Below are 26,993 nucleotides of genomic sequence, written 5' to 3'. Positions count from 1 at the left end.
CACTGAGTATTTTCTTCATGTGTGTGAGTACTGTGTGACTACAGTGGTATTGAAAGAGCTTTCCATGTCTCCTAGCCTTGGCTGCTCATCCACACAACCGCTAGACAGCCTGGCTTCTAGGCACTGTCTACATTTCACTAATAGGGGATAACTGAACCTGGTATAAGTTGTAAGTACCTTAGGTACCCACTACAAACCAGGCCAGCCTCCTACACAGCTGAGTGGACAGGCCAGGCAGGTGACGTCAGATCCCCCTCCTGATAGGTGGTAACCCAGCTAGGTGACCAATCCCTCTTTCAGGGCTATCTATGGTCTTCCTTTGGGTGGTCCTCAGATTCGCCTTGCAAGATTCCAGTACCATTCCTCTGCATCCCTTACTTTGACTTCTTACCAAAGAAACTGCATCTGGACTCTCCAGGACCCAACAATCTGCAACAAAGACGAAGATTTTGCCTGAAACATTGTTTTTCCGGCTCCTGCCAGCTTTTGCAACATTTCCCTGGTCGTGCATCCTCTGAGGACAGCCTGTCTTCAGTCTGCACAGGAAAGAAGAAGCAATCTCCCTTGGAATGAAAGAGTCACTCCCCTGCATCTGCAAGCACCAACAGCAACGATGACCGGCTGCCTGGATCCCCTCTCCTGCTGAGCTGCAAGGATCCTGCACAGGTGGTGGTTGGAAGTGGCCCTTAGGTGGTCCTCTCTGCCAGCTGTCCAACTTTGGTGGAGGTAAGCCCTTGCCTTCCCATGTAGGACAGTACCCCTATGCTCTGCACTTCTTCCAAGAGGTCTTCAGTCTTTTTGTAGCTCCAGCCCCCAGCACTCCTTCCAACGATGCACAGCTCCCTGAGTGACTCACCTGCGGCATGGAACTCCTTTTAGTAGTGCTGTGTGGACTCCATTTGCGCCTATGTCCCTATCCTGTGGGACTCCTGTACGTCGTGCTATGCTTTTGTGGGCTCTCTGCAACGCTGAGGGCCCCCTCTGACTCTCTCTTCTGGGTTGAGTTCTCCTGGGCCTTGCTGGTCCCCTGCATCACCACTTTCTGCCAGCAGCAAACTTTGCCTGTGCCAAGGCTTGTTGGTTGGATCTGGACATATAAACCTGATTGCAATCTTCCTTCTGGCATGGGACACACATGCATCCTCCAGAAACTCAACTCTGACTCCAGGGCTGCAGTGCTGACTTTTCTTTTGCACTGCAGACAAACTCCTGCAAACCTCAGCTTGGTGGGTAGGGGCTCCTGCCCCTACTGGACTCTGCTGTGTCTTCTGGATTTGGTCCCCTTTTTCCACAGGTCCTCCTCTTCAGGAATCCATTGTTGGTTTCTTGCAGTCATCTCTGGGTTTTGCAATTCTCTTATTTTCTTCTAAGTTGGGTTTCTGGGGAAATTCTAGTAATTTACTCCTGCTTTTCTGCTTCCTGGGGGGTGTTGTGTTACTTACCTTTGTGCTTTCCTGGTACCCCCAGCGACCCTCTATACACTCCACTTACCTGGGTGGGGGTGACCCTCTTGAATTCCATTTTTTTAGTATATAGTTTGTGCTCCCCCTAGGTGCACTATTCTCTATTGTGTTTTACACTATTTGCACTGTTTTCTAACTCTTCTTATGCCTATTTCTGACAACTAGTGTACATAACCTGTGTATTACTTACCTCCTAAGGGAGTATTACCTCTATAATAATTTTGGTGTGGTGTTACCTTAATAAAGTACCTTTATTTTTGTGAAACTGAGTGTATTCTTCCATGTGTGCAAGTGCTGTGCGACTACAATGGTATTGATGAGCTTTGCATGTCTCCTAGATAAACCTTGGCTGCTCATCCACAGCTACCTCTAGAGAGCCTGGCTTCTAGACACTGCCTACATTTCACTAATAGGGTATAGGTGGACCTGGTAAAAGATGTAAGTACGTTAGGTACCCTCCACACTCAGGCCAGCTTCCTACATTGGTGTTCCAGCGGTGGGATAAGCACTTCCAATACCAGGCCAGATTCCTACAAGTATTAATTGCAGCATGCACCTTCAGAACGACCACTGCTAGTACACTTCTGCAGAGTATTAACTACTCACTCACACCTCTAGAATAATAAATAGTAGCATGCACCTTCAGAACGTGCACTGCTAGAACACTCTGGCAGAGTATTAACTATTCACTCACACCTCTAGTGTATTAAATAGAAGCATGAACCTTCAGAATCTGTACTGCTGGCACACTACTGTAGAGATTTAACTACTCACTCACACCTCTAGAGTATTACCTTGTAGCATGCGCCTTAAGAACATGCACTACTAGCACACTCCTGCAGAGTATTACCTACTCACTCCAACCACTAGAGCATTACATAGTAGCATGCACCTTCAGAACGTCCACTGCTAGCACACTCCTGCAGAGTACTAACTACTCATTCACACATCTAGAGTATTGACTTGTAGCAGTAACTTGAGAACATGCACTGCTAGCACACTCCTGCAGATTGTTGTCTACTCACTCAAACATCTAGAGTATTAAAAAGTAGCATGCACCTTCACAATATTGATTGCTAGCACATCCCTATAAAGTATTAACCACTCACTCATACCTCTAGAGTATTAAATAGTAGTATGCACCTTCAGAACATCCTCTGCTAGTACACTACTGCAGAGTATTGACTACTCACTCACACCTCTGGAGCATTGAATTAAAGCTGTAACTTGAGAACATGCACTGCTAGCACACTCCTGCGGATTATTAAGTACTCACGCCTCTAGAGTATTAAATAGTAGCATGCACCTTCAGAACGCCCACTGCTAGCACACTTCTTCAGAATATAAACTACTCACTTACACCTCTAGAGTATTAATTTGTAGCATGCACCTTCAGAAAATGCACTGCTAGCACACTGCTGCAGTGTATTAACTGCTCTCTCACACAATTAGGGCCATATGTACGAACACTTTTTCCCATAGACACAGAATGGGTAAAAACCTTTGCTACATCTGGCCCTTAGAGTATTAAATAGTAGCGTACACCTTCAGAATGTTTACTTCTAGCACATCCCAGCAGAGTATTAGCTATTCACTTACACCTCTAGAGTATTAACTTGTACCATGCACCTTCATAACATGCGCTGCTAGCACCCTCCTGCAGAGTATTATCTATACACTCACACATAGAATATTTAATAGTAGCATGCACCTTTAGAATGTCAACTGCCAGCACACTCCTGCAGAGTATTAACTAGTCACTCACAGCTCTAACGTGTGGCTTCATCTTGAGAACATGCACTGCTAGCAAACTCCTGCAGATTATTAACTACTCACTCACACCTCTAGAGTATTATATAGTAGCATGAACCTTCAGAACGGCCACTGATAGCACACTCCTGCACAGTATTAACTACTACCTCACTCCTCTAGAGTATTAACTTGTAGCATGCACCTTTAGAAAATGCACTGCTATGACATCCCTGCAGAGTACTAATTGCTCACTCACAGCTCTAGAGTATTAAATAATAGCATGCCCTTTCAGAATGCTCTCTTCTAGAAAATCCCTGCAGAGTATTCACTGTTCATTCTTTTCTCTAGAGTATTAAATAGTAGAATGCACCTTCAGAATGCCGACTGCAAGCACACTTCTGCAGAGTATTAACTATTCACTCATACCTCTAGAGTATTAAATAGTAGCATGTACCTTCAGAATGTTCACTGCTAACACATTCTTGCAGAGTACTAACTACTCATTTGCATCTCTAGAGTATAAACTAGAATTCACCTTCAAAATGTGCACTGCTACTATGCTTCTGCAAAGTATTAATTGCTCATTCACACAGCTAGAGTGTTAAATAGTAGCATGCACCTTCAGAACGTTCACTTCTAGCACACTACAGCAGAGTATTAACCACTCACTCAAAACTCTATATCATTACCTTGTACCATACACCTTCAGAAGACCCACTGCTAGAGCATCCCTGCAGAGTAATAACTAGTCACGCAAACCTCTAGAGTATTAACTAGTAGCATGCACATTCAGAACCTGTATGGTTAGTGCATCCCTGGAGAGTATTAACCACTCACTCAAACCTCTAAAGTATGAAATAGTAGCATGCACCTTCAGAACATGCACTGCTAGCACACTCCTACAGAGAATTAACTACTCACCTACAGAGAATTAACCTCTCACTCACACCTCTAGAGTGTTAACTTGCAGCATGCACCTTCATAACATGCACTTATAGCACACTCCAGCAGAGTAATAACTACTCACTCCTCTACAATATTTAATAGTAGCATGCATTTTCAGAACGTCCACTGCTAGCACACTCCTGCAGATTATTACCTACTGATTCACACCTAGAGTATTACCTTGTAGCATATGCCTTCAGAAGGTGCACTGCTAGCACACTCCTACAGCGTATTAACTACTCACTCACACCTCTATTGTATTAACTAGTAGCATGCACCTTCAGCACATCCACTGCTAGCACACTCCTGCAGAGTAATTCTTACTAACTTACACCTAGAATATTAAATAGTTGCATGCACCATCAGAACATCCACTGCTAGCACACTCTTGCAGAGTATTAAATACTCACTCACACAGTTAGACTACTAACTTGTAGCTGCAACTTGAGAACATGCACTTCTAGCACACTCCTGCAGATTATTAACTATTCACTCACACCTCTAGAGTATTAAATAGTAGCAAGCACCTTCAGAACACCCACTAGTAGCACACTCCTGCAGAGTATTAACTACTCACTCACACCTTTAGAATATTAACTTGTAGAATGTACCTTTAGAACGTGCATTGCTAGCACATCCCTGCAAATTATTAACTACTCCCTCACACCTCTGGAGCATTACCTTGTAGCATGCACCTTCAGAACATGCACTGCTAGCACATTCCTGCAGAGTATTAACTAGTAGCACATATGTGTAGTGCATTAACTGTTAGTGCACTCATTTAGAATATTGACCACTAGCGCAGTCCTTCAAGGTAGTAGGTACAAACCACCCTTCCAGAGGCTTACCTGCTACCACATACTTCTAGAGTATCATCTGCTGGTACACACTTTCTGAGTATTAAACACTAGCACATGTTTCCTGAACAATAGTGAATAGTTTGCATGTAAATACTAAAACACACATCTAGCTGATTAAATATTGGCAGACTTCTCAATGGTATCCACTGTTTATCGACACCTTCAGAATATTAACTGCTACCACATTGTCCAAAGCTATTACCCACTAGTACTCATCTTGTTAGTAATATTTAGTCACAACACCAGAGTACAAAATAGTACTAGCACATTCCTGCACAGTATTAAGTACTCCCACACACCTTCATATTAACTTCCAGTGGATACAATTAACTCATACCATCCACAGTGTTAATTATTTCAGCACATCTTGTTTTCTTTACTAGACTGCACACAGTTAAGGCATTAGCTGCTACTTTTAACTAATAGAGCATTTTCCAGGGCATTAACTACTTACCTATGTCTCTAAGATGCTAGTCCTCCAGAGTATAACAATATCATGATATTCTGGAGCAAACCACTGGTGTATACCCTCAAAATATGAGCTACCAGCTACCTTCTCCAGAGTATCAAATACTACTAATGTCCTCATGAGTATTTACATTTGTTGCATACCTCTAAGTTCTTAACTGGGACAGACCTCCAAAGTATTACCTTCTAGAATAGTAACTATTAGTGTACAATTGCAGAATATTAAGTTCTTGCACACTTTACCAGTGCAGTGAACCCAGGCACCAACTGTTCATGCATGCTTGCAGATAATTGCTGCTAGCATAGTCTAACTACTAATACACACTGCTTCACTATTAAATAATAAGGCACATCTCCAGAGTTCTCTGTATTTGTCTCTATCTCCTCCTTTTATACTTGATATGGCAAACAAACTTAATCCTGAATGTATATCACTCCACAAATCATATCAGTAACTGCCCCTGGCAGTACAAATCTCAAATACATCGTACTACTGGGGTTCAAGCCTCACATCTTACAACAGTTCCACACTTTGGGCTTGAGCTCATAGATTGGTTGTGAGCCCTAGTGCTATGGCTGTTGTCTCTCATTCAATGTGGGATTCCCTCCTTGACTCACATTCTCACTCACTGGGACTCACATCTATGGAGCACAGTCTTACTCAGGAAGTGAAACTCTCAAACATGCACCACAATGTCACTAGTTGGTATCCTCACAACTTTGGACAAGAGTCTCACTCATCACTTGTGAGTTTCACTCCTAGCTGCACAACCTCAATCTCAGACTGTGACTCCCAGTCATAGGTCCACCTTCTCACTCTTTTGCTATTACTGACCCTCCTCAAAGCATACTCTCGCTGAGTATATTACTCACTATTTGTAGCACTGTCTCTCTCATTTGGAGTGACTCTCATTCCTTTGAGCACAATGTCACTCTTGGCCACCTCCTCACTGGCTTTTGTATAGTTCATAATTGCTCTGCTAAAATATTACATCTGGTGCCGACACTGTTCCATCTCAAGGTGGAATCTTTGATCCTGATTAACATTTGTATTTCAGTTGTCATTGCAGTGCTTTCAATTGCATATAATAATACGTTTTAAATGTGTATCATTTTTATCCTGGCTGTTTTTTAAGGTTCAAACCTTCTGTCTGGTTAGGTCATTTTATGTTGATTTGTATAGAGCACCAATCACCCCAAAGGATATTGAGGCCCTTGAGCAAGGTGTGTAGGTGTTTGGTCCCAAAGTGCTTATCTGAAGAGCCAGGCCTTCAACTTCTTGTGGAACTCAAGAAGTGAGGGGGAGGGTCTGATGTGTTGAGGAAGGTCATTTCCTATCTTCAGTGCAATGCAGGAGAATGTGGATGGTTGTATGACAATTGTTGGCATTTAATCAGCTCTTACCTGAGTGGCTATTGTGGAGGTGAACTGGGAATGGTCATAGGTCCAGCCATGCTGACAGCTCTGCACGGTGAATGCATTCGGTGGTCCACAAGTGGAGGCACCGGGTGTCTCCCAGGTGGAGATTTTGGATGGTCTCCAGGTGGAATTGTTGGGTGGACCCCATGTGTAGTTCTCCAGCAGGTGCCACTGGGGCTCTCCATACATCCTGCATGAGCTGAAGGTCCCATCAGGCTCCCTGGGGATGCTGATGAGGAGCAGTTCTTCCTCTGTGAGGTTCCCAAACCCTTCCAAGTCAGGGAGGGCACACCGATGTGGAGGTACCACTGCCAGGAAATTGTTCAGCAGGAAGTGTAGAGGGATGGTAGTCCGCGGAATGGCCAGGAGAAGCAAAGTGAAGACTTGGAACCTTCCAAAGCCCCCGGCATCCAGTAAGAGTTCTTCAAATTTCATCCCGAGCAGAACTTCCTCTGTAGAGTGGAGGAAAAAAAGGTGAAACAAAGGGATAGAGGTTTATTTCTACCAGCCTCCCACTATGTTAGAGAGGTTAAAGGTAAGATAACTTCATCCTGAGTGGCACCCAACTGTGGAGCTGAGAGAACTGTGTGTGTTGGATGATGAGTTAGAGTTTAGACAGAAATGAGTTAAGCTAGATGAATGGGCCCTGTGGTGACCAGGGAAGCTGAGGCAAAAGGAGACTTGCAGATAGGGTAATCTAGTGACAGCAGACTGGGAGTGGAAATGCTGCAGAGCTGGGGTGAGCAGGGTGCAGTGGAAAGAAGGCAGTATGCAAGTGTTACTGAGCACCCCACAGACGTCTGCTGGCTGTGGAGAATGAACTGGCTTCATGGGAGGGGACAGCTACCAAGTGTAAGTAGAGGAATGCAGTGCAACCGGAGCAGCTAGTAAATGAGGGCAGGTGTGGACACTTCAGAGAGAGGGAGATACTCTAGCTGAGGAGGACCTGGCTTGAAGATAACTCGGAGAGGCACTGGGTCGAGAAGCCATTAGTCATGAATGGAGACTGTCCAGTAGCTGAGGTGGGCTTATACTGAACCATGGAACTGATACCCTAATTTATATATTTATCTTTTGAATCTATTTTCTTCCTCAAATTTGACATCTCACTTAAGCACACTAGGGGTCTGCCTAGTTTGTACATACAGTGTCCATCCTGGTACAGTCAGTGAAAGTAGAGGCAGTCAGGCTAATATTTATTTAGTCTGGCTAGTGACAGCAATAGCTGACTGCGTAAACACCTGTGAAAGCTGCAAACAAATTGCAGAAAGGGGATTTTAGTTTTGATTTGTGCAGTTATGCATTTCGCATTGGTTGGGGCTAAAAAAGTAGCACTTCTCGTGACACAAATGCTTAATTTTTGATGACTGCCCAATGGGATGTTAACTTGTGCATCAAAAGGTATGCCTGGGTAGAATCATTGAGATGAAGACACCCTGCACTCACTTGCTCTCTGTGCTGTCCATCACTCTCCTGTGCTCCCTTTCTCACCCTGGGCTCGCTTTCTTAGTCACTGCCTCTCCCGCCCTTTGTTAGTCTTGTTTTCTCCTGCTTGGATTGTATCTCTCACCCTATCCTACTCCTCAATTTTTTATTTTTGTGGTTTTATGTAACCCGAACTCGACCCAAAGGTATCTGAGCGCTTTACATGAGCACCAGTTACATCACACAAGGATACATTCATTGTTTTGTAGGCACAGGGAGATTAAGGGCTTGATTTTGAGTTTGGTGGAGGGGTTACTCCGTCACAACGGTGACGGATATCACATCCACTGAAATATAAATCCCATAGGATATAATGGAATTTATATTTCGGAGGACGGGGTTTCCGTCACTGTTGTAAGTGAGTAATCCCTCTGCCAAACTCTAAATCAGGTCCTTGGTGATTTGGCCAGAATCAAGATTTAGGCCTCAATTACGAGTACAGTGGTAAAAATACCAAAACTGCACATTTGGCAAAATGCCAATTCCGTGGGCTTCAGTAACTGACATGTGGAATGAATAACACTGAATAACAGTGCCAACTTCAACAAAAATCTCACAGTACGAGGAGTTGGCAGGGCCTTCGAGGGGACAGGGCCTTGCGGTGAGAACTGCCTAAGAGGCACTTTTGCCCCCAACCTGGCCCCACACCCTCTCCCCTAAAAAAACTCCAAAACGTTCTGAGGCTTTTGCCGATGTCCTGGGGTGCTTTCACACCCATTAATGGACATCGGCAGTTGAAAAGCTCTGAAAATGAGCTGAAAAGCACTGTTACAGTGGTTTTCAGCTATTTTTCCCTGCCACTGTGTGACATTGGTTCGTTACCAGGTGACTGTGTGATGAGAGCCAAAACTGTGTGTCAGAAGTTGGTAAGTGGTTGGTAAGTCTGAGTGGTAAGTCTGAGTTTCCATTGAATCAGTGTTTGGTTTGTGTTTTAAATACCGAATGAGTGCTGTTTACTGAATGTGGTAATACCACACTTGATGCTGAAAATGAATGAGGCTTTTGGTGACCAGAGACATTGAGGGTAGGTTGGTAGAGTTTTTTGCAGGCAAAAAGAAATGGCATCAACCAACCCTACTGTCCGGTGTGTGTCGCCATTTTAGTTATAGCTCCATGCACGTTAGTTTAACATACCAGGCCTGCCTCTGTGCACTTTAACCTAGATGTCTTTTATTTGGCCTTGCTTTATTATTGTTACAGTAGCCAGTTTTATGGTCTTGTTTTATTTTCTCTCTATCTGACTATTTTTGCCTAGGCCAGCACTCTGTTCTCAAACAGGATATTCTTGCTCACTCTGTGCTTCTTTGAAGGCTACATTGCCGGTGAACGTGGTATAAGTTTAGTCTCTGGCATTCATAGAAAATACACATCCTTACGTAGGGACATTTTCTTAGCACACCAGCTATTTTATTGTAAAAACACTTTCCTGTCCCTTACATGTTAGAGAGAGATTCCAGCCAGAGAACCACGACTGTTTGCTGATTGCCGAATGCTTTGCTGCAGCTGTATTGCAGACTTCAGGCATTTTTCTCGGGTATGGGGGATTATGTCTTCCCAGGGGAACCTGAAGGGCAGAATTAGAGCTTCACACGCTGTGCTCTATCACAGCCTAGGTAGGAATTAGTCTGTTGACTCTAGTGACAATATAGTAGCATTATTTTTAAGTTTTACTCTCCTTGTCACAATTGTAATCTTGTCATGATGTATCATCCTGGTTATTGCAGTCCACGCTTTGATATCTAAGATCCAGTGGCTTTATTAAAGCATTAATGAAATATATACTACCTCTCTTTGTCATGGTGTATGTGAGACTAATGTAACTGAGAGAAACGGATGAGACCTGAGTAATCCCTGCTTCCCTGAGAAACCAGTTATGTCATGCGCTTGGCTGCTCAATCATCCCTGCCCTTGGGTAGAGATGAGGCGCTGCTAGTTAGCCGGAGCAGAACCCGGATTGGAGCAGAACCCGGATTGGAGCGACAGGTGTCACCTGTAGTGGGTTAGACTCAGTCTCCCACATCACAGGCGATTCTGTAGCTCAAAATCCAGTAGTCTCATTAGAATAATGAAAGCCAACACCATGCTCCAAAATATGTGGGGATGCAGGATCTAGAGGAGAACCAGTTTTGCCAAAAGAGCAGACAGAGGCTATGTTGACCACTTTGATAACATCAAATTTCAGAAGCTGGAAGGTTTAATCAGAAATGATAAACCAAGAACTCAGGTGTGGAACTTTTCTCTCTTCGGCCAGAATTGTGGAATAAATATTGCTTAGTTTTGTGGTACAGAAAAATGACAAATTGTTGCATCTTTCGACTGAAGGTGAGATGACAGAACAGACTGAGCATAATGAGGTTAATGACTTAACTACAGAGAAAATTTCTCTCAAGGTATTGGTTGCTTTCTGCAAAAACTTCTCCACATGTTTGTCTAATTGAATGGTTGTAAGTTTTTGAAGCTGCTAGATAGTTTTATTTACATCTCAGCTCAAAGGATTTTCACCATAATTGTTCAAGATGTTTGAATTTTTTCTTCATGGCTGAGAGACGCCTACTTAGTGAAAGGCATTGTTTGATTTTAAGACCCTGGTAATCCAGCTGCCAATTACTTTGTTGGCGTTGTCCAAATTTTCATCGAGGAAAGGTTTACTGTTGTCTAGCACTTGACAAATTGCTTGGGTCGAGCTTAGTTTACCACTGCTAACCAGTGCTAAAGTGCATATGCTCTCTGTGTAAATTGTATGCAATTGGTTTATCCATGATTGGCATATTTGATTTACTAGTAAGTCCCTAGTAAGGTGCACTAGAGGTGCCAGGGCCTGTAAATCAAATGCTACTAGTGGGCCTGCAGCACTGGTTGTGCCACCCACATAAGTAGCTCTGTAATCATGTCTCAGACCTGCCATTGCAGTGTCTGTGTGCGCAGTGTTAACTGTAAATTTGACTTGGCAAATGTACCCACTTTCCAGACCTAAACCTTCCCTTTTCTTACATGTAAGGCACCCCTACGGTAGGCCCTAGGTAGCCCCAATGGCAGGGTGCAGTGTATGGATAAGGTAGGACATATTGGCGGTGATTCTAACCGCGGCGGGCGGCGGTCGCCGCCCGCCATGCGGTTACCGCCAAATGACCGCACCGCGGTCACAAGACCACGGCGGCCATTCTGGCTTTCCCGCTGTGCTGGCGGGCGACCGCCAAAAGGCCGCCCGCCAGCACAGCGGGAAAGACCCAGCAACAATGAAGCCGGCTCCGAATGGAGCCGGCGGAGTTGCTGGAGTGCGACGGGTGCAGTAGCACCCGTCGCAAATTTCAGTGTCTGCTAGGCAGACACTGAAATTCCTTTTGGGACCCCCAGGGGCCCCGCAGCACCCCCTACCGCCATCCTGTTCCTGGCGGGTCAGGATGGCGGTAGGGGGTGTCAGAATCCTCATGGCGGCGGAGCGCGCTCCACCGCCATGGAGGATTCTGTAGGGCAGCGGAAAACCGGCGGGAGACCGCCGGTTTTCCTAGTCTGACCGCGGCCGAACCGCCGCGGTCAGAATGCCCTGCGGGGCACCGCCGGTCTGTCGGCGGTGCTCCCGCCGACCCTGGCCCCGGCGGTCTGAGACCGCCGGGGTCAGAATGACCCCCATAGTAATGTGGTTTATATGTCCTGGCAGTGAAATACTGCCAACTTCGTTTTTCACTGTTGCAAGGCCTGTCTCTCTCATAGGATAATATGGGGGCTACCTTTAAATATGATTAAAGTGTAGATTCCCCTAGAGAGTAGATAGACATGTGGAGTTTGAGGTCCCTGAACTCACAATTTAAAAATACATCTTTTAGTAAAGTTGATTTTGAGATTGTGCGTTTGAAAATGCCACTTTTAGAAAGTGAGCATTTTCTTGCTTAAACCATTTTGTGACTCTGCCTTGTTTGTGGATTCCCTGTCTGGGTCAGTTTGACAGTTGGGTTGTTTTTCACCTCGCACTAGACAGTGACACAAAGGGGGCTGGGGTGTAACCTGCATTTCCTGATTAGCCATCTCTGCTAGGAGGGAGGGGTGGAGTGGTCACTCTCATCTGAAAGGACTGTGCCTGCCTCTGACAATGCCGTCTCCAACCCCCTGGTGTGTGTCTGAGGCCTTGCCTGGGCAAGGCAGGATTTCACAAGTAGGTGTGAGTCCCCTTTGAAGAAAGGTGACTTCAAAGACTAAAATGGGTATAAGAAGGGCACCCAAATCTACAGACTTTAGAAACACTTCTGGAACCAAGAGGAACCTCTGCCTGGAGAAGAGCTGATAGCTGAGGAAGAAGTGCTGCCCTGCCTGTGACTGTGCTTTGTGGAGCTTTCCTGCAGTGCTGCTTCTGCCAGAGTAAGAGGGCAAAGACTGGACTTTGTGTGCCTTCCATCTTGTGAAGAAATCTCCAAGGGCTTGATTTAGAGCTTGCCTCCTGTTGTTTGAAGTCTCAGGGACAGCAAAGACTTCTCTCTGCCAGCACCTGGAGTCTCTGGAGAGACTCCTGCCCCGACAAGTGGTGCCCTATCCAGTCCCTGGGCCCTTGAAAGGAAAGCTGGTGGAATCCAAGGAAATCAACTTCGGACGACTTCGGACCGACGCCGCTGCTGAATCCGGTGACGCCGCCTGCACCCGATGCCGTGACTTTCGCTGGAACGGGACGCTCTTCGCAGGCCCGACGCCGTAGCAGCCCCGCTGAAGTCCGCAACTCCATGGAAGTCGCTGTACCACGTCGTGACTGACGACGCTTGAAGTGCACGGATTCAACATTTCGCACAGATGCCGCGATCACCGACTTCGCGCATCGGCTTGTTTTCACTCTTCACCAAAGTTACTGTACTTGGGGGTCTACACTACTCCGTGTCCGGCGCCGCTGGTGTCGGCTTGTTGGGAACGACTCCGTCACGAGGCCGTGTTAACATCTCATCGAAGCATTTTTGTTTCTAAGAGCTATTATTTTAGTTTAATCTTTAAAAATTCATAACTTGACTTGTGTATGTCGGATTTTTGTCGTTTTGGTCTTCTTTTGTTTAGATAAATATTTCCTATTTTTCTAAACTTGTGTTGTGTCATTTTGTAGTGTTTACATGAAGTTACTGTGTGTGTTGGTACAAATACTTTACACCTAGCGCTCTGAAGTTAAGCCTACTGCTCTGCCAAGCTACCAAGGGGGTAAGCAGGGGTTAGCTGAGGGTGATTCTCTTTTACCCTGACTAGAGTGAGGGTCCTTGCTTGAACAGGGGGTAACCTGACTGTCAACCAAAGACCCCATTTCTAACATTGGTGATCAGCGGTTGGGATTTGGACTTGTATTTGTACTTGACATACAGTGATTAAGTGTACACTACTGTTTGAGTTCAGACCACTACGTGACCACATACTACTTGTTTGGTGATCTGTTGCTTTTTCTCTTAAGGACTCCTTTTTGTTCTACTTCCATGATTTTGCTGATCCCTTGACGGATTCTTTTTACATTCATTGGGACCTTATTTTCTGCCTTTGGAACATTGCACTTGTGACTATCATGCCTCAATCTGGAGATGCACCAGCTGGAGCTGTGTTTGAAATGGAGAAACTGAAGGAGTACTCAGTTGCTCAATTGAAACAGTTCCTTAAAGACCTTGACTGTCCCACTGAGAGCTCCATCAGGGAGGGGGAGCTGCAAAAGGCACAGAGGGCCTGGGTGACAATCAAGAAGGCTGGAGGGCACACAGAGGAGGAGAATGTGGGTGGGGAAGTGCAGAGGATACACAGTGGTGTAGTGGAGGTACCTGTTACGCCTGGGGGGAGGGTCCCCAGGAGGGGTAGCAGGGTGTCATCCAAGGGTCTGACTCCTGAAGAGTTACAGGACAGACAGGCAGAGAGGGCTTGCCGGTTCAAGGAGTTGAGGATGCAAAGGGAGAAGGAGTTGGAAGAAAGGAGGAGGGACTTAGAGATCAAAAAGAGGATTTGGGCTTATGAGCTCAAAATGAAGGAGCTGGAAGTCATGAGGGCTGAATCCAGCTGGAATGGTGGCAGCAACAATTTTATATCTAGTGCTGCTGAAGAAGTGCACATGCCCAGAGATGTGGTGCCCTACTTGAAGGAGGGAGTTAACACACACCAGGAGGTTCAGGGGTATGAAGTAGCTCCAGTGATGCACAGGGTCCCTGAGGTGGATTGGGGAACTGGCATGGGGAGTCATATTCCTACTGGTGGGAGGGACACTCTACTGACTCTAGGTGAGAGTGACAGGGAGAGGGGTTCCCCCCAGGTAGAAGTCCTGGTTATGGAGTGTGAAGACATCCCAGAAGAGTGTGGGTTGAGTGTCAGGGACAGTCAGGTACTGTCTCACCAGTCTCAGGAGGGTGATGTGGGGTGCTTTTTCAAAGCAGAGTCACTGGATGGTTGTGTGAAGGGTACTTTGGTTAATTCATGTGAGGGGCTGAGTGATGTAATTGCTGGAGAGCATAGGTGTAGTCTTTATTTTCCAGAGCTATGCCAACACCAGGTGGAGTGTGAGTTATCTGACCCCAGGGAGCTTACAATGGAGGCAGACTTCTGGGTGAGTACCAGAGAGTCTGAAGAGGCATTTGGGGGTGCTCCTGAGAGGAGTGGTCTAGGTAGTTCCCAACCAGGTGAGGTAGGGAAGGATTGTAGTGTCCCAGGTAGGTCCCAGTATAGTGGGATGGGTGAGGGACCCCATGTCCAGTCTCAGAGGAGAGGGAATGGGGATGGGTTGAGGCCCAAGGTGCCCAAGATCCGGTCCCAGGTCCTGGAGGGTTCCATGAGGGAACACCAGGAGGGGAGCATAGCCTGTACCATAGGGCCATCTGTTGAGGGAGACCCCACAGTGTCAGGAGAACTTGGGGGGGTGGCTGTAGCCAGCGTCCCACCAGTTCAGGTGTCTGGCAGTACCACTCATAGTGAGGGGGTGCAGAAGTCCAGACAGAGGGTTGAGAGGGAAGTTGCGGACCCCAGTGGAGAACCTGGAGGGTCAGTGGTCAGCTCTGAGAGCAGAGCCCCCCATGAATGACCTTGGTGAGACCATTTCTGGGTTGGGGGGAATCCAGACTCTGTCAGATGGGCAGAGGTCAGGAGACCTGCGCCATCCAGACTCTTGTGTGGCCCTTTGGGACAGTGTGTCCCTTGAGGGGGGTAAGTGTGCCCCACCGGAAGTCCTGGTGTGCCAGGCAGTGGTTCAACCGCAGGGTGGTGACTCTGGGTTGGATGACCAGGTTCAGAGGGTAAACTCTGACCTGGTGGGGGGTAGGTATGCCCCCCAGGAAGTCCTGGGTTCCCAGGCAGTGGTCCAGTCTGTGGGTACAGACCCTGGACTGGAGGATCAGGTGCAGGGGGTAAACACTGACCTGAAGGGGTGGGCGGTTTGCCCAATCACCCACCGTGATTTCAAGGGGTACTCTCCCTGAGGGGGGGTGCAGAACCCTGAGAGTAGGGGCAGGGGAGAAAGAGCCTCACCCCTCGCCCCAGTGCAATCTAAGGGTACAGACCCTGGATTGGAAGGCCAGGTTCAGGGTGTCCCCCCTGACCTGGAGGAAGGGGCTACTGCTAACAGTGCCCATCCCATGTTGTCTTCTGAGGGGGCCACTCCTAGTTGTGGGGTGCAGGACCCCAGAAGGGAGGACAGGGGGAGGGAAGCCTCACCCCTGGCCCTGGTCCAACCTGAAGGTACAGACCCCAGGTTGGTGGACCAGTTGCAGGTTAACAGCCCTGCACTGGTGGAAGAATTGTGCATGACTGCTTCTACAAGCACCCTGACAGTTTTTGACTCTGGGGGTGCCTCTTCTGCAGGGAGGGTACAGAGCCCCAGAGGGGAGGACCATGGTCAGGTTGTGATCCCTGACCTGGTGGAAGAGAGAGTGGTCAAAGGGTGCCAGGCACCTGGGGCTACTGCCCCCCACTCTCCACAGTCACAGTGGTTAGAGAGGCCTGAGGTCGGGCTCTCATCCCTGACAGTTGTCAGGGTTCACTGTGGCTTGCTGTCCTGGTGGACAGAGTTGCCCCTGGGGGGGGGCGAGAGTCACACCCCGGGGGTTGAGTGGGCAACACCACTGTGTTGGCCCTGGTGGTGCTATCTGCCCATTGGGATACATCTGTGAGCAAAGTAAAGTTAGGTGCTGCACAGATGGTGTCTGCAGATGTGGAGAAGGGTTCCCCATGGGTTAGCTTAGTGGGCCCTGAGAGTATGGACAGAGTGATCCAACTGGAGTCAGGAAGGCGTAGAACTGGAACATGCCCCTGCTGTTGTGGGACGGGGTCCTTGTTCTATCGCCCCAATCAGGGAAGTACATCAAGGTATTGGTTGTTCTCTCCTGGCTTTAGGCTGGTAGGGGGTCGTGTTGGACTTTTTTGCTTATGCAGGGTCATCCCCAATCTTTTTGCCTCCTGCCTCCTATTTTTTTCTGACCTGTTGCTGTTGGCTTTTGAACTCTGAGCACTTTCCCACTGCTAACCAGTGCTAAAGTGCAAATGCTCTCCGTGTAAATTGTATGTAATTGGTTTATCCATGATTGGCATATTTGATTTACTAGTAAGTCCCTAGTAAGGTGCACTAGAGGTGCCAGGGCCTGTAAATCAAATGCTACTAGTGGGCCTGCAGCACTGGTTGTGCCACCCACATAAGTAGCTCTGTAATCATGTCTCAGACCTTCCATTGCAGTTTCTGTGTGCGCAGTGTTAACTGTAAATTTGACTTTGCAAGTGTACCCACTTGCAAGGCCTAAACCTTCCCTTTTCTTACATGTAAGGCACCCCTAAGGTAGGCCCTAGGTAGCCCTGAGGGCCGGGTGCAGTGTATGGTTAAGGTAGGACATATAGGGCCTGATTCTAACTTTGGAGGACGGTGTTAAACCGTCCCAAAAGTGGCGGATATACCACCTACCGTATTACGAGTCCATTATATCCTATGGAACTCGTAATACGGTAGGTGGTATATCCGCCACTTTTGGGACGGTTTAACACCGTCCTCCAAAGTTAGAATCAGGCCCATAGTAATGTATTTTATATGTCCTGACAGTGAAATACTGTCAACTTCCTTTTTCACTGTTGCAAGGCCTGTCTCTCTCATAGGATAATATGGGGGCTACCTTTAAATATGATTAAAGCGTAGATTCCCCTAGAGAGTAGATGGACATGTGGAGTTTGGGGTCCCTGAACTCACAATTTAAAAATACATCTTTTAGTAAAGTTGATTTTGAGAATGTGCGTTTGAAAATGCCACTTTTAGAAAGTGAGCATTTTCTTGCTTAAACCATTTTGTGACTCTGCCTTGTTTGTGGATTCCCTGTCTGGGTCAGTTTGACAGTTGGGTTGTTTTTCACCTCGCACTAGACAGTGACACAAAGGGGGCTGGGGTGTAACCTGCATTTCCTGATTAGCCATCTCTGCTAGGAGGGAGGGGTGGAGTGGTCACTCTCATCTGAAAGGACTGTGCCTGCCTCTGACAATGCTGGCTCCAACCCCCTGGTGTGTGTCTGAGGCCTTGCCTGGGCAAGGCAGGATTTCACAAGTAGGTGTGAGTCCCCTTTGAAGAAAGGTGACTTCAAAGACTAAAATGGGTATAAGAAGGGCACCCAAATCTACAGACTTTAGAAACACTTCTGGAACCAAGAGGAACCTCTGCCTGGAGAAGAGCTGATAGCTGAGGAAGAAGTGCTGCCCTGCCTGTGACTGTGCTTTGTGGAGCTTTCCTGCAGTGCTGCTTCTGCCAGAGTAAGAGGGCAAAGACTGGACTTTGTGTGCCTTCCATCTTGTGAAGAAATCTCCAAGGGCTTGATTTAGAGCTTGCCTCCTGTTGTTTGAAGTCTCAGGGACAGCAAAGACTTCTCTCTGCCAGCACCTGGAGTCTCTGGAGAGACTCCTGCCCCGACAAGGGGTGCCCTATCCAGTCCCTGGTGGAATCCAAGGAAATCGACTTCGGACGACTTCGGACTGACGCCGCTGCTAAATCCGGTGACGCCGACTCCGTGTCCTTCGCTGGAACGCGACGCTCTTCGCAGGCTCGATGCCGTAGCAGCCCCGCTGAAGTCCACGACTCCGTGGAAGTCGCTGCACCACGTTGTGACCGACGCCGCTCGAAGTGCACGGATTCAACGTTTCGCACAGACGCCGCGATCCCTGACTTCGCGCATCCGCTTGTTTTCACTCTTCACCAAAGGTACTGTACTTGGGGGTCTACACGACTCCGTGTCCGGCGCCGCTGGTCTCGGCTTGTTGGGAACGACTCCGTCACGACGCCGTGTTAACATCTCATCAAAGCATTTTTGTTCCTAAGCGCTATTTTTTAGTTTAATCTTTAAAAATTCATAACTTGACTTGAGTATGTCGGATTTTTGTCGTTTTTTTCTTGTTTTGTTTAGATAAATATGTCCTATTTTTCTTAACTGGTGTTGTGTCATTTTGTAGTTTTTACATGAAGTTACTGTGTGTGTTGGTACAAATACTTTACACCTAGCGCTCTGAAGTTAAGCCTACTGCTCTGCCAAGCTGCCAAGGGGGTAAGCAGGGGTTAGCTGAGGGTGATTCTCTTTTACCCTGACTAGAGTGAGGGTCCTTGCTTGAACAGGGGGTAACCTGACTGTAAACCAAAGACCCCATTTCTAACAGGAATGTAGAATGATGCCACCAAATTAGAGGATTGGAAAAGATCAGGTCAAGCATGTGTCTGGACTTGTGTGTAGTGCTTCACAGTTGTTGGATGAGTTTCAAGATCTCCAATCACCCTATCATATTTTTAACCACAGGACGACTAGTGTTTTCAAAGTGCAATTTGAGGTTGCCTAACGATAAAAATTAAATATTGTAGCTCCGGAGGTGTGATAGTGTTGACTAGGGCATTAGCAAAATGAGAGCGTCCTCCTGGGAGTCAGCAGACCAAAGGCCCTGACAGAGGAAACGTTTTGGTAAGTTCTAGAGAAAAGGAGGACCCCTCACATATATCAATTTTTGACTCTGAAAAGGAGAAATCAAATCCCTATTTAACAATAATGGCTGCCCGCGTGCCCCTGTACTGCCTAATAGTTGCTCAATCCTAGGGAATAGCTTGTAAAAATATCCGGAGCGGAATCATTCCTCAACCAAGCTTCTATTGAAAGCTGAGCGCCTGCTACATGATCACTGATAAATTTAAAAAATATCAAGTTTGTGTTTTTCCATGACTTTGCAATTCATTGAGAAAAGATTTACAACTGTGTGAGGCGGTTGTGACTGGCTTGCCTAGCCTAAATTTAAAGGTGGACTGCCAATCAAAAAGTTGCAATAATTACAGCATACCTCACTTTTATCAGGATCCATGGAGCGAGCACACGATGCTAAAGGGACAGGTGATTTGCACGAAGTTTTTGCCCAGTATAGCTAAAAGAAACTGGGCCAGGGGTCTTTGCCCCTGGCACCGTCTGGGCACAGAAGGGCCTCGCCAGGATTGCCTTGAGCAGGCACCAGTGGCACGCATTTACTTTGCAGATGTGCACTTCCTATGTTAAGATAGCTTGCCTTAATGAGGGGGTGTGCCTTTGGGCATGATGCACACGCGAAAATCAGGGGAGGAGCAAATAAAATCAAACTGGAGTCCAGACACTCCCTTCCCTAACGGAAGGATTCCTTGCTCAACCGACCTCAACTTCCATCTGGAACAAAACAACGACCCCAACACCACCACCCTGCTCGACAACCTCGCCAACCTCGGCCTCAAACAACTGGTGAACACCGCCACCCACATCGCCGGACACACGCTCGACCCTATCTTCTCCGCCAGCAAACACATCTTCTTCAGCCACACCTCTGCCCTACACTGGACCGACCACAGCTGCGTCCACTTCACATTCCGACGCGAGACCTCCCACCTCCGCACTCAACCCACCCCTCGTCGACAGTGGAACAAGATCCCTGAAGAGCAACTCTTCTCCGCTCTCGCCGCCAACCAACCCACCCTCACCACCGACCCCAACGACGCAGCTCTCAACCTCACAAACTGGATCTCCAACTGCGCTGACAACCTTGCTCCCCTCAAACGCACGCATCGACAGACCAACACCAAAAAACCTCTCTGGTTCTCTGACACCCTCAAAGAATCAAAGAAAACTTGTTGTGCCCTTGAGAAGGCCTGGCGCAAGGACCACACCGCGGACAACATGACCGCCCTCAAGAACGCTACACGCGAACCCCACCACCTGATCCGCACTGCCAAAAGGAACTTTTTCACCGACAGACTAGACAAAAACAGCCACAACAGCAGAGAACTCTTCAGCATCGTCAAAGAGTTCTCCAACCCCAGCGCCAGCGCCAACGCCGTCACGCCCTCACAGGATTTGTGCGAATCCCTCGCCACTTTCTTCCATCGCAAGATCAGCGACCTCCACGACAGCTTCGGACACCAGACCCAACCATACACCACTGAACCCGCTTCCCCGGACATCACCCTCAACAACTAGACCCACATCAACACGGAAGAAACCAAATCCATCATGAACTCTATCCACTCCGGCGCCCCTTCGGACCCCTGCCCGCACTTCATCTTTAACAAAGCCGACGACATCATCGCCCCGCACCTCCAGACCGTCATCAACTCTTCTTTTTCTTCTGCTACCTTCCCCGAATGCTGGAAGCACGCTGAAGTCAACGCCCTACTAAAGAAACCTACGGCTGACCCAAGCGACCTGAAAAACTTCCGCCCCATCTCTCTTCTACCTTTCCCAGCCAAGGTAATAGAAAAGACCGTCAACAAACAGCTGACCACCTTCCTGGAAGACAACAACCTGCTCGACCCTTCACAAACCGGATTCCGAACCAACCACAGCACGGAAACCGCCCTCATCTCAGTCACAGACGACATCAGAACCCTGATGGACAACGGTGAAACAGTCGCCCTCATTCTCCTCGACCTCTCGGCTGCCTTTGACACCGTCTGTCACCGCACCCTAATCACCCGCCTACGCTCCACCGGGATCCAAGGCCAGGCCCTGGACTGGATCGCCTCCTTCCTCGCTAACCGCTCCCAAAGAGTTTACCTCCCTCCGTTTCGCTCAGAACCCACCAAGATCATCTGCGGCGTACCTCAAGGCTCATCGCTCAGCCCGACACTCTTCAATGTCTACATGAGCCCCCTCGCCGACATCGTACGCAAGCACGACATCATCATCACCTCCTACGCCGACGACACCCAACTTGTACTCTCCCTCACCAAGGACCCCGCCAGCGCCAAGACCAACCTACAAGAGGGTATGAAGGACGTCGCAGATTGGATGAGGCTCAGCCGCCTAAAGCTGAACTCTGAAAAAACGGAAGTCCTCATCCTCGGCAACACCCCGTCCGCCTGGGACGACTCCTGGTGGCCCACGGCCCTCGGCACCGCACCGACCCCCGCAGACCACGCCCGCAACCTCGGCTTCATCTTGGACCCTCTTCTCACCATGACCAAGCAAGTCAACGCCGTGTCCTCCGCCTGCTTCCTCACTCTCCGCATGCTCCGCAAGATCTTCCGCTGGATCCCCGCCGACACCAGAAAAACCGTGACCCACGCCCTTGTCACGAGTCGCCTGGACTACGGCAACACCCTCTACGCCGGGACCACCGCCAAACTCCAAAACCGCCTGCAACGCATCCAAAACGCCTCGGCCCGCCTCATCCTCGACGTACCCCGCAACAGCCACATCTCCGCACACCTGAGACACCTGCATTGGCTCCCAGTCAGCAAAAGGATCACCTTCCGTCTTCTCACCCACGCACACAAAGCCCTCCACAACAAGGGACCGGAATACCTCAACAGACGCCTCAGCTTCTACGTCCCCACCCGCCCCCTCCGCTCCGCTGGCCTCGCACTTGCTGCCGTCCCTCGCACCCGCCGCTCCACGGCGGGTGGGAGATCTTTCTCCTTCCTGGCGGCCAAGACCTGGAACTCCCTCCCCACCAGCCTCAGGACCACCCAGGACCACTCCGCTTTCCGGAGACTCCTAAAGACTTGGCTGTTCGAGCAGCGATAACCCCCCCTTTCCCCCCTAGCGCCTTGAGACCCGCACGGGTGAGTAGCGCGCTTTATAAATGTTAATGATTTGATTTGATTTGATTTGCAGAAGAAACACTGAAATAAGGCAAAAGAAGACATGAGAAAGTAACGCCTAAAAGCAGTGGCAGCCTCTTTCAAGCTGGGTACCAACAGTCTTTGGAGCCAGGCACCTTCAATTGCAGTTACTAAATACAAGGGACTAACACATGCTGTGATAGCAAATATGGTCAGATTAAGCCTCTCCATGCAGAGTTCTACACACACCCATCGCACATTGAAGGGAGAGGTGTCTGCGGAGAGGCCAGCCCATGCTCACGCCTTACAATGCACAATGGTCACCCTAGGGACAGGTACTGATAGAAAGGCCATTCTGTCTCCACATCTTAGCATGCACGTTGGTCAACTTGGTGAGAGGTCTCAACAGAGTAGGTAGTCTCTCCCAAATCCTACTATGCATGGTTGTCACCCTGGTGAGAGGTGTCAGTGGAGATACTATTTTCCCAGGATGATGGACAATGTTCTAAAAGGACCCCCGAGCGCCTTTCCCTTTGATTTTGGAGGCAGGCTCTTGATGCACAGGAATATGATCACATCTTCACCAAACAAAGAAACACTTTAGGAGTGGTGTGGGGCTGAGAGGGTACAGGGGGTATACTTCAGGGCTTGGCCGCAGGCCAGGCCTTGCAGCCAACCCCTGCTGGGCCGAGCACGGTCATGATTGGATTAACGTAAAGTAATTACAATTCCTTTACTTTTAAAAAAACCTAGAAATGTACTGAAAAAACAAAGGTTACTGGGGCGTTTTAGTTAGGAAATAGAATTAAATAAAACCTTAGCAATTCACTTAAAAAACAAAGGTTACACAGACATTATAGTTAGGTTCAGATTGTACACCAAAAAACCATAGAAATTCAGCTGTTATAGTTATTTCAAGCAACTATAACTTGTGCCCTAAGGTGACTATAACTTGTGCCCTTGCCATGCACTGCTAATTACCCTGGATATTACATCACTCATGATACCTTCTTTGACATCAGTGATAATATCACTGTAACATTTGCCTAAACCCAAACTCGTACCCTAAGGTAACTATAACTGGTGCCATCACCATGCAGTCGTCTCATCAATTATGTTATTTCAAATGTTGTAATGATGTTACCAGTGATGTTATAGAATACGTCATGAGTGAGGTAATATGTGGGATAATTAGCTGTGCATGGCAAGGGTGCAAGTTATAGATACCTCAAGGCATAAGTTATAGGCCCTCATTACGACCCTGGCGGATGGCGGTAAAATGGAGAAAAGTACTGCCAACAGGCTGGCGGTACTTTTCTCCATATTATGACATTGGTGGTTTGGCAGGAGCCAAACCGCCAATATACCACACCGTCCGCCATAGCGGTAACGACCGCTGGGCTGGAGACTTCAGTCTCCAGCCAGGCGATCGTCACTAGCTGGGCGAAGGATTATGACCCCGCCTACCGCCATGGTTTTCGTGGCTTCCTTACCGCCACAAAAACCATGGCAGTAGCCACTATCAGTGACAGGGAATTCCTTCCCTGCCACTGATAGGGGTCTTTGCCACCCCTCTCCCCTTCCCCAGGTTTCCCCCACACCTCTTCCCTCTCCAGACCCCCCATGACATACACGCACCTTCACTTACGAACGAACACATGCATACACAAACTCACACCCACATTCATCCACCTATGCATACATCCATTCACACACACATCCACACACACTGATATACATACATGCACAGATGCATGCACACAACACAACATACACGCAATCACACATCCATACACGCACACACAGACAACACGCATCACACACTCGCATACACGCACGCACAGACATACACACACACCCCCGACACACACACACATCCCCCACCCCCATTCCTGTTGATGCACCCGACTTACCTGATGTCATGGGGTCCTTCGGCAGGAGACGGGACAAGGCGCTGCTGCCAGCAGAGGCGTCCGCCAGCAGAACACCGCCAGGCCGTATAATGGGTCATGATATGGTCTGCAGCAGTCTACTGGTGTGGCGCTACTGCTGGCATCAGAGCCACCTTACTGCCATCTGCCGGCATGGCCGCAGCCAGATTTCCTCCATCCTTCTGGTGGAAATCCAGCTGCGGTCATAATACGGCTGACGGCTGGTAGCCGCAGTGACTATCTTTTGGCGGCCGTCGCCGCAGTGGTAGCCAGTATATACCGCCAATGATATAATGAGGGCCATAGTTTCTTTAAATTACTCTCACAGCTGAATTTAGTTACTAGTGATAACTATAACTGGTAAAGTTCAGTGGTTTTTGGAGTTTAAAACTTGACATTCTCACAAAAATGTTTATGTAACTATAATGTCACTTTCACCTTTGCTTTTTTCCAGTCAATTTCTAGGGTTGTTTTTTTAACATAAAGTAACACTTTATTACCATGCAAAAAGCCAACCCCTGAATATGCACAGCTTTTGGCAGTGCACATTCGGGGTTGGCGAAAAGCCTAGCGTGTGGCCAGGCCCTGTGTCCAACCCCCCCCCCCAGGGCAGCCAACCCTATGCAAAGCAAAGCACAGCATAGCGGTGGCTAAAGAGCCGGGCCTGCTGCCAGGTCCCTATGTCCACTCCATTGGCACAGCCTCCTCCCCAGGCCACTTCGGACCCCAGATTCCATCTCCCAATGCCTTTTGTTTTTTTATTAACAGGGGGTCCCCTGCCCCGGCATATAGGGACCCCTGAGACCCCTAACCCCTGGGGCTAAAACATGTATTTAAAGGGGAGTTGGTGCATGGCCCCCATCCCTGAGCTACTATGGGCCCCGGGAACCCATCCTCAAGGTGTTTTTTTTATTTTTATAAATGGGGTGGGGCATGCAGCCCCTCTCTTCATACCCCTATGAGCCCTGGGAAGCCTATCCTCTGGGACCTTCTTTTATTAAAAAGGGGAGGGGAGCCATCCCCAAGGTATGGAGTCATTGGGGCAAATAGGTGGCTCGGGGAGGGGGTGCTGGGCACCCTCCTTATTGTATTAATTATTTAGGCCCCAGAGGATGGGGTTCTCAGGTCCTATCCAGGGTCAAGGAGGGGGACCGTGTGCCCCCATCTCCTCATCTACTTTGTCACGGCATCTGCTGTTTGCCATTTCTTTTCTTTTTTTTTTATTCTGCAATCCGGCGGGAATCCCCCTTTAAAAAATATATATATATTGTTTGGCCCTGGGGCATTCCCCTGGTACCCTACCACAGAATCTGGGTGGCAGGGTATTCCTTCCTTGCCCCCTCAGATTATTTTTTAGCTTTAACTTCAGGAAAGGGTACTGTAATGGCTTACTGCTACATTCTTCTTCATGTTGCTGACAGCCAACCTGAGCGTGTCTCCAATAGCTGTGAACTGGCCCAAGATAGACAAAAAGGCCCACAGACCTACCCATCCAGATATACAAATACTTTTGATACCTAATTTATAAAAATACTACTGAAGTCATTTGCACCAAATTACAAAAAAACACACTTTCTGGACCAAGATCTAACTTCCAGCCAATTTTGTTGCAGTTCTGTTCAGTAGTTTTCATTGTAGTGCTACCTGAAAATGTCAGCCAGGTCTGCCATATCTGGCATAGCAGACAAGGGCAGGGAAAATAAGTGATCAAGGAGAACAACACCCTGGACAGCTCCCAATCAGGATTCAGAACTAACCACAGCACCAAGACCACCCTGCTCGCTGACACAGATGACATCCTCTCTGTTCTCAACCGTGGCCAAACAGCAGCCCTCATCCTACTAGGTCTTTCAGCTGCCTTCGATACAGTGTTCCACCGCACACTTTGCCCCATACTCCACACAGCAGGCATACGTGACAAGGCCCTTCGATGGATACACTGCTTCCTGACAGGCAGAACACAGAAATTCAGGCTCCCGCCACATCTGTCAGAACATAGAGAAATCAGCTGTGGAGTACCCAAGGATCCTTGTTGAGCCCCACACTTTTCAACATCTACATGACCCCACTCGCCCCAGTTGTCAAGAACTGCGGTATGAACATCGTCTCCTATGCTGACGATACCCAGCTGATCATCTCCCTGACCGAAAACCCCTCAACAGCCAAGAAAAATTTCAAAAACGGGATGGAAGCAGTTGCCACCTGGATGAAGGAGAGTTGCCTGAAGCTGAACTCTGACAAGACCGATATCCTCATCCTGGGACCTTCCGCTTCAGCCTGGGATGACTCCTGGTGGCCCACAACACTCGGCAGCCCAATCACCCCCACAGACCATGCACGAATCCTTGGTGTCATCCTTTAATCAGTGCTCACATTGACCAGACAGGTCAACTCCTTCGCATCAACCTGCTTCCACACCCTCCAACTCCTACGGAAGATCTTCAGATGGATACCAACCAACTGCCGAAGAACCATGACACACGCCATGATCACAGGCACACTTGACTACGGCAACTCCCTCTATACCGGAACCTCCAAGAAAAACCTGAGCAAGCTGAAACAAATCCAGAACTTTGCTGCTAAACTCGTCTTAAATATCCCCTGCCGAGAACACATTACAAGAAACCCTAGGGACCTCCACTGGCTCACCGTTGAGAAG

The 26,993-nt window shown here is 48.2% G+C and overlaps 1 protein-coding gene across 1 annotated transcript in view; it reads right to left on the bottom strand.

Moving 5' to 3' along the window:
* The window catches only part of LOC138296880 (solute carrier family 22 member 7-like), a 255,388-nt gene that overhangs the window by 215,119 nt on the left and 13,276 nt on the right, over positions 1-26,993 (bottom strand). The window contains exons 2-3 of the mRNA XM_069236374.1: positions 7,056-7,359; positions 6,893-6,983 (exon numbers count right to left, since the gene is read on the bottom strand). Coding sequence (XP_069092475.1) covers positions 6,893-6,983; positions 7,056-7,342 — 378 coding nt within the window. The 5' untranslated portion in view covers positions 7,343-7,359. The remainder of the gene's footprint in view (positions 1-6,892; positions 6,984-7,055; positions 7,360-26,993) is intronic.

The sequence above is a fragment of the Pleurodeles waltl genome, chromosome 5, assembly GCF_031143425.1.
Source record: "Pleurodeles waltl isolate 20211129_DDA chromosome 5, aPleWal1.hap1.20221129, whole genome shotgun sequence".
NCBI lineage: Eukaryota > Metazoa > Chordata > Amphibia > Caudata > Salamandridae > Pleurodeles > Pleurodeles waltl.
Note: the sequence above shows the minus strand (reverse complement) of the source record. Positions and strands in the feature narration are given on the sequence as shown.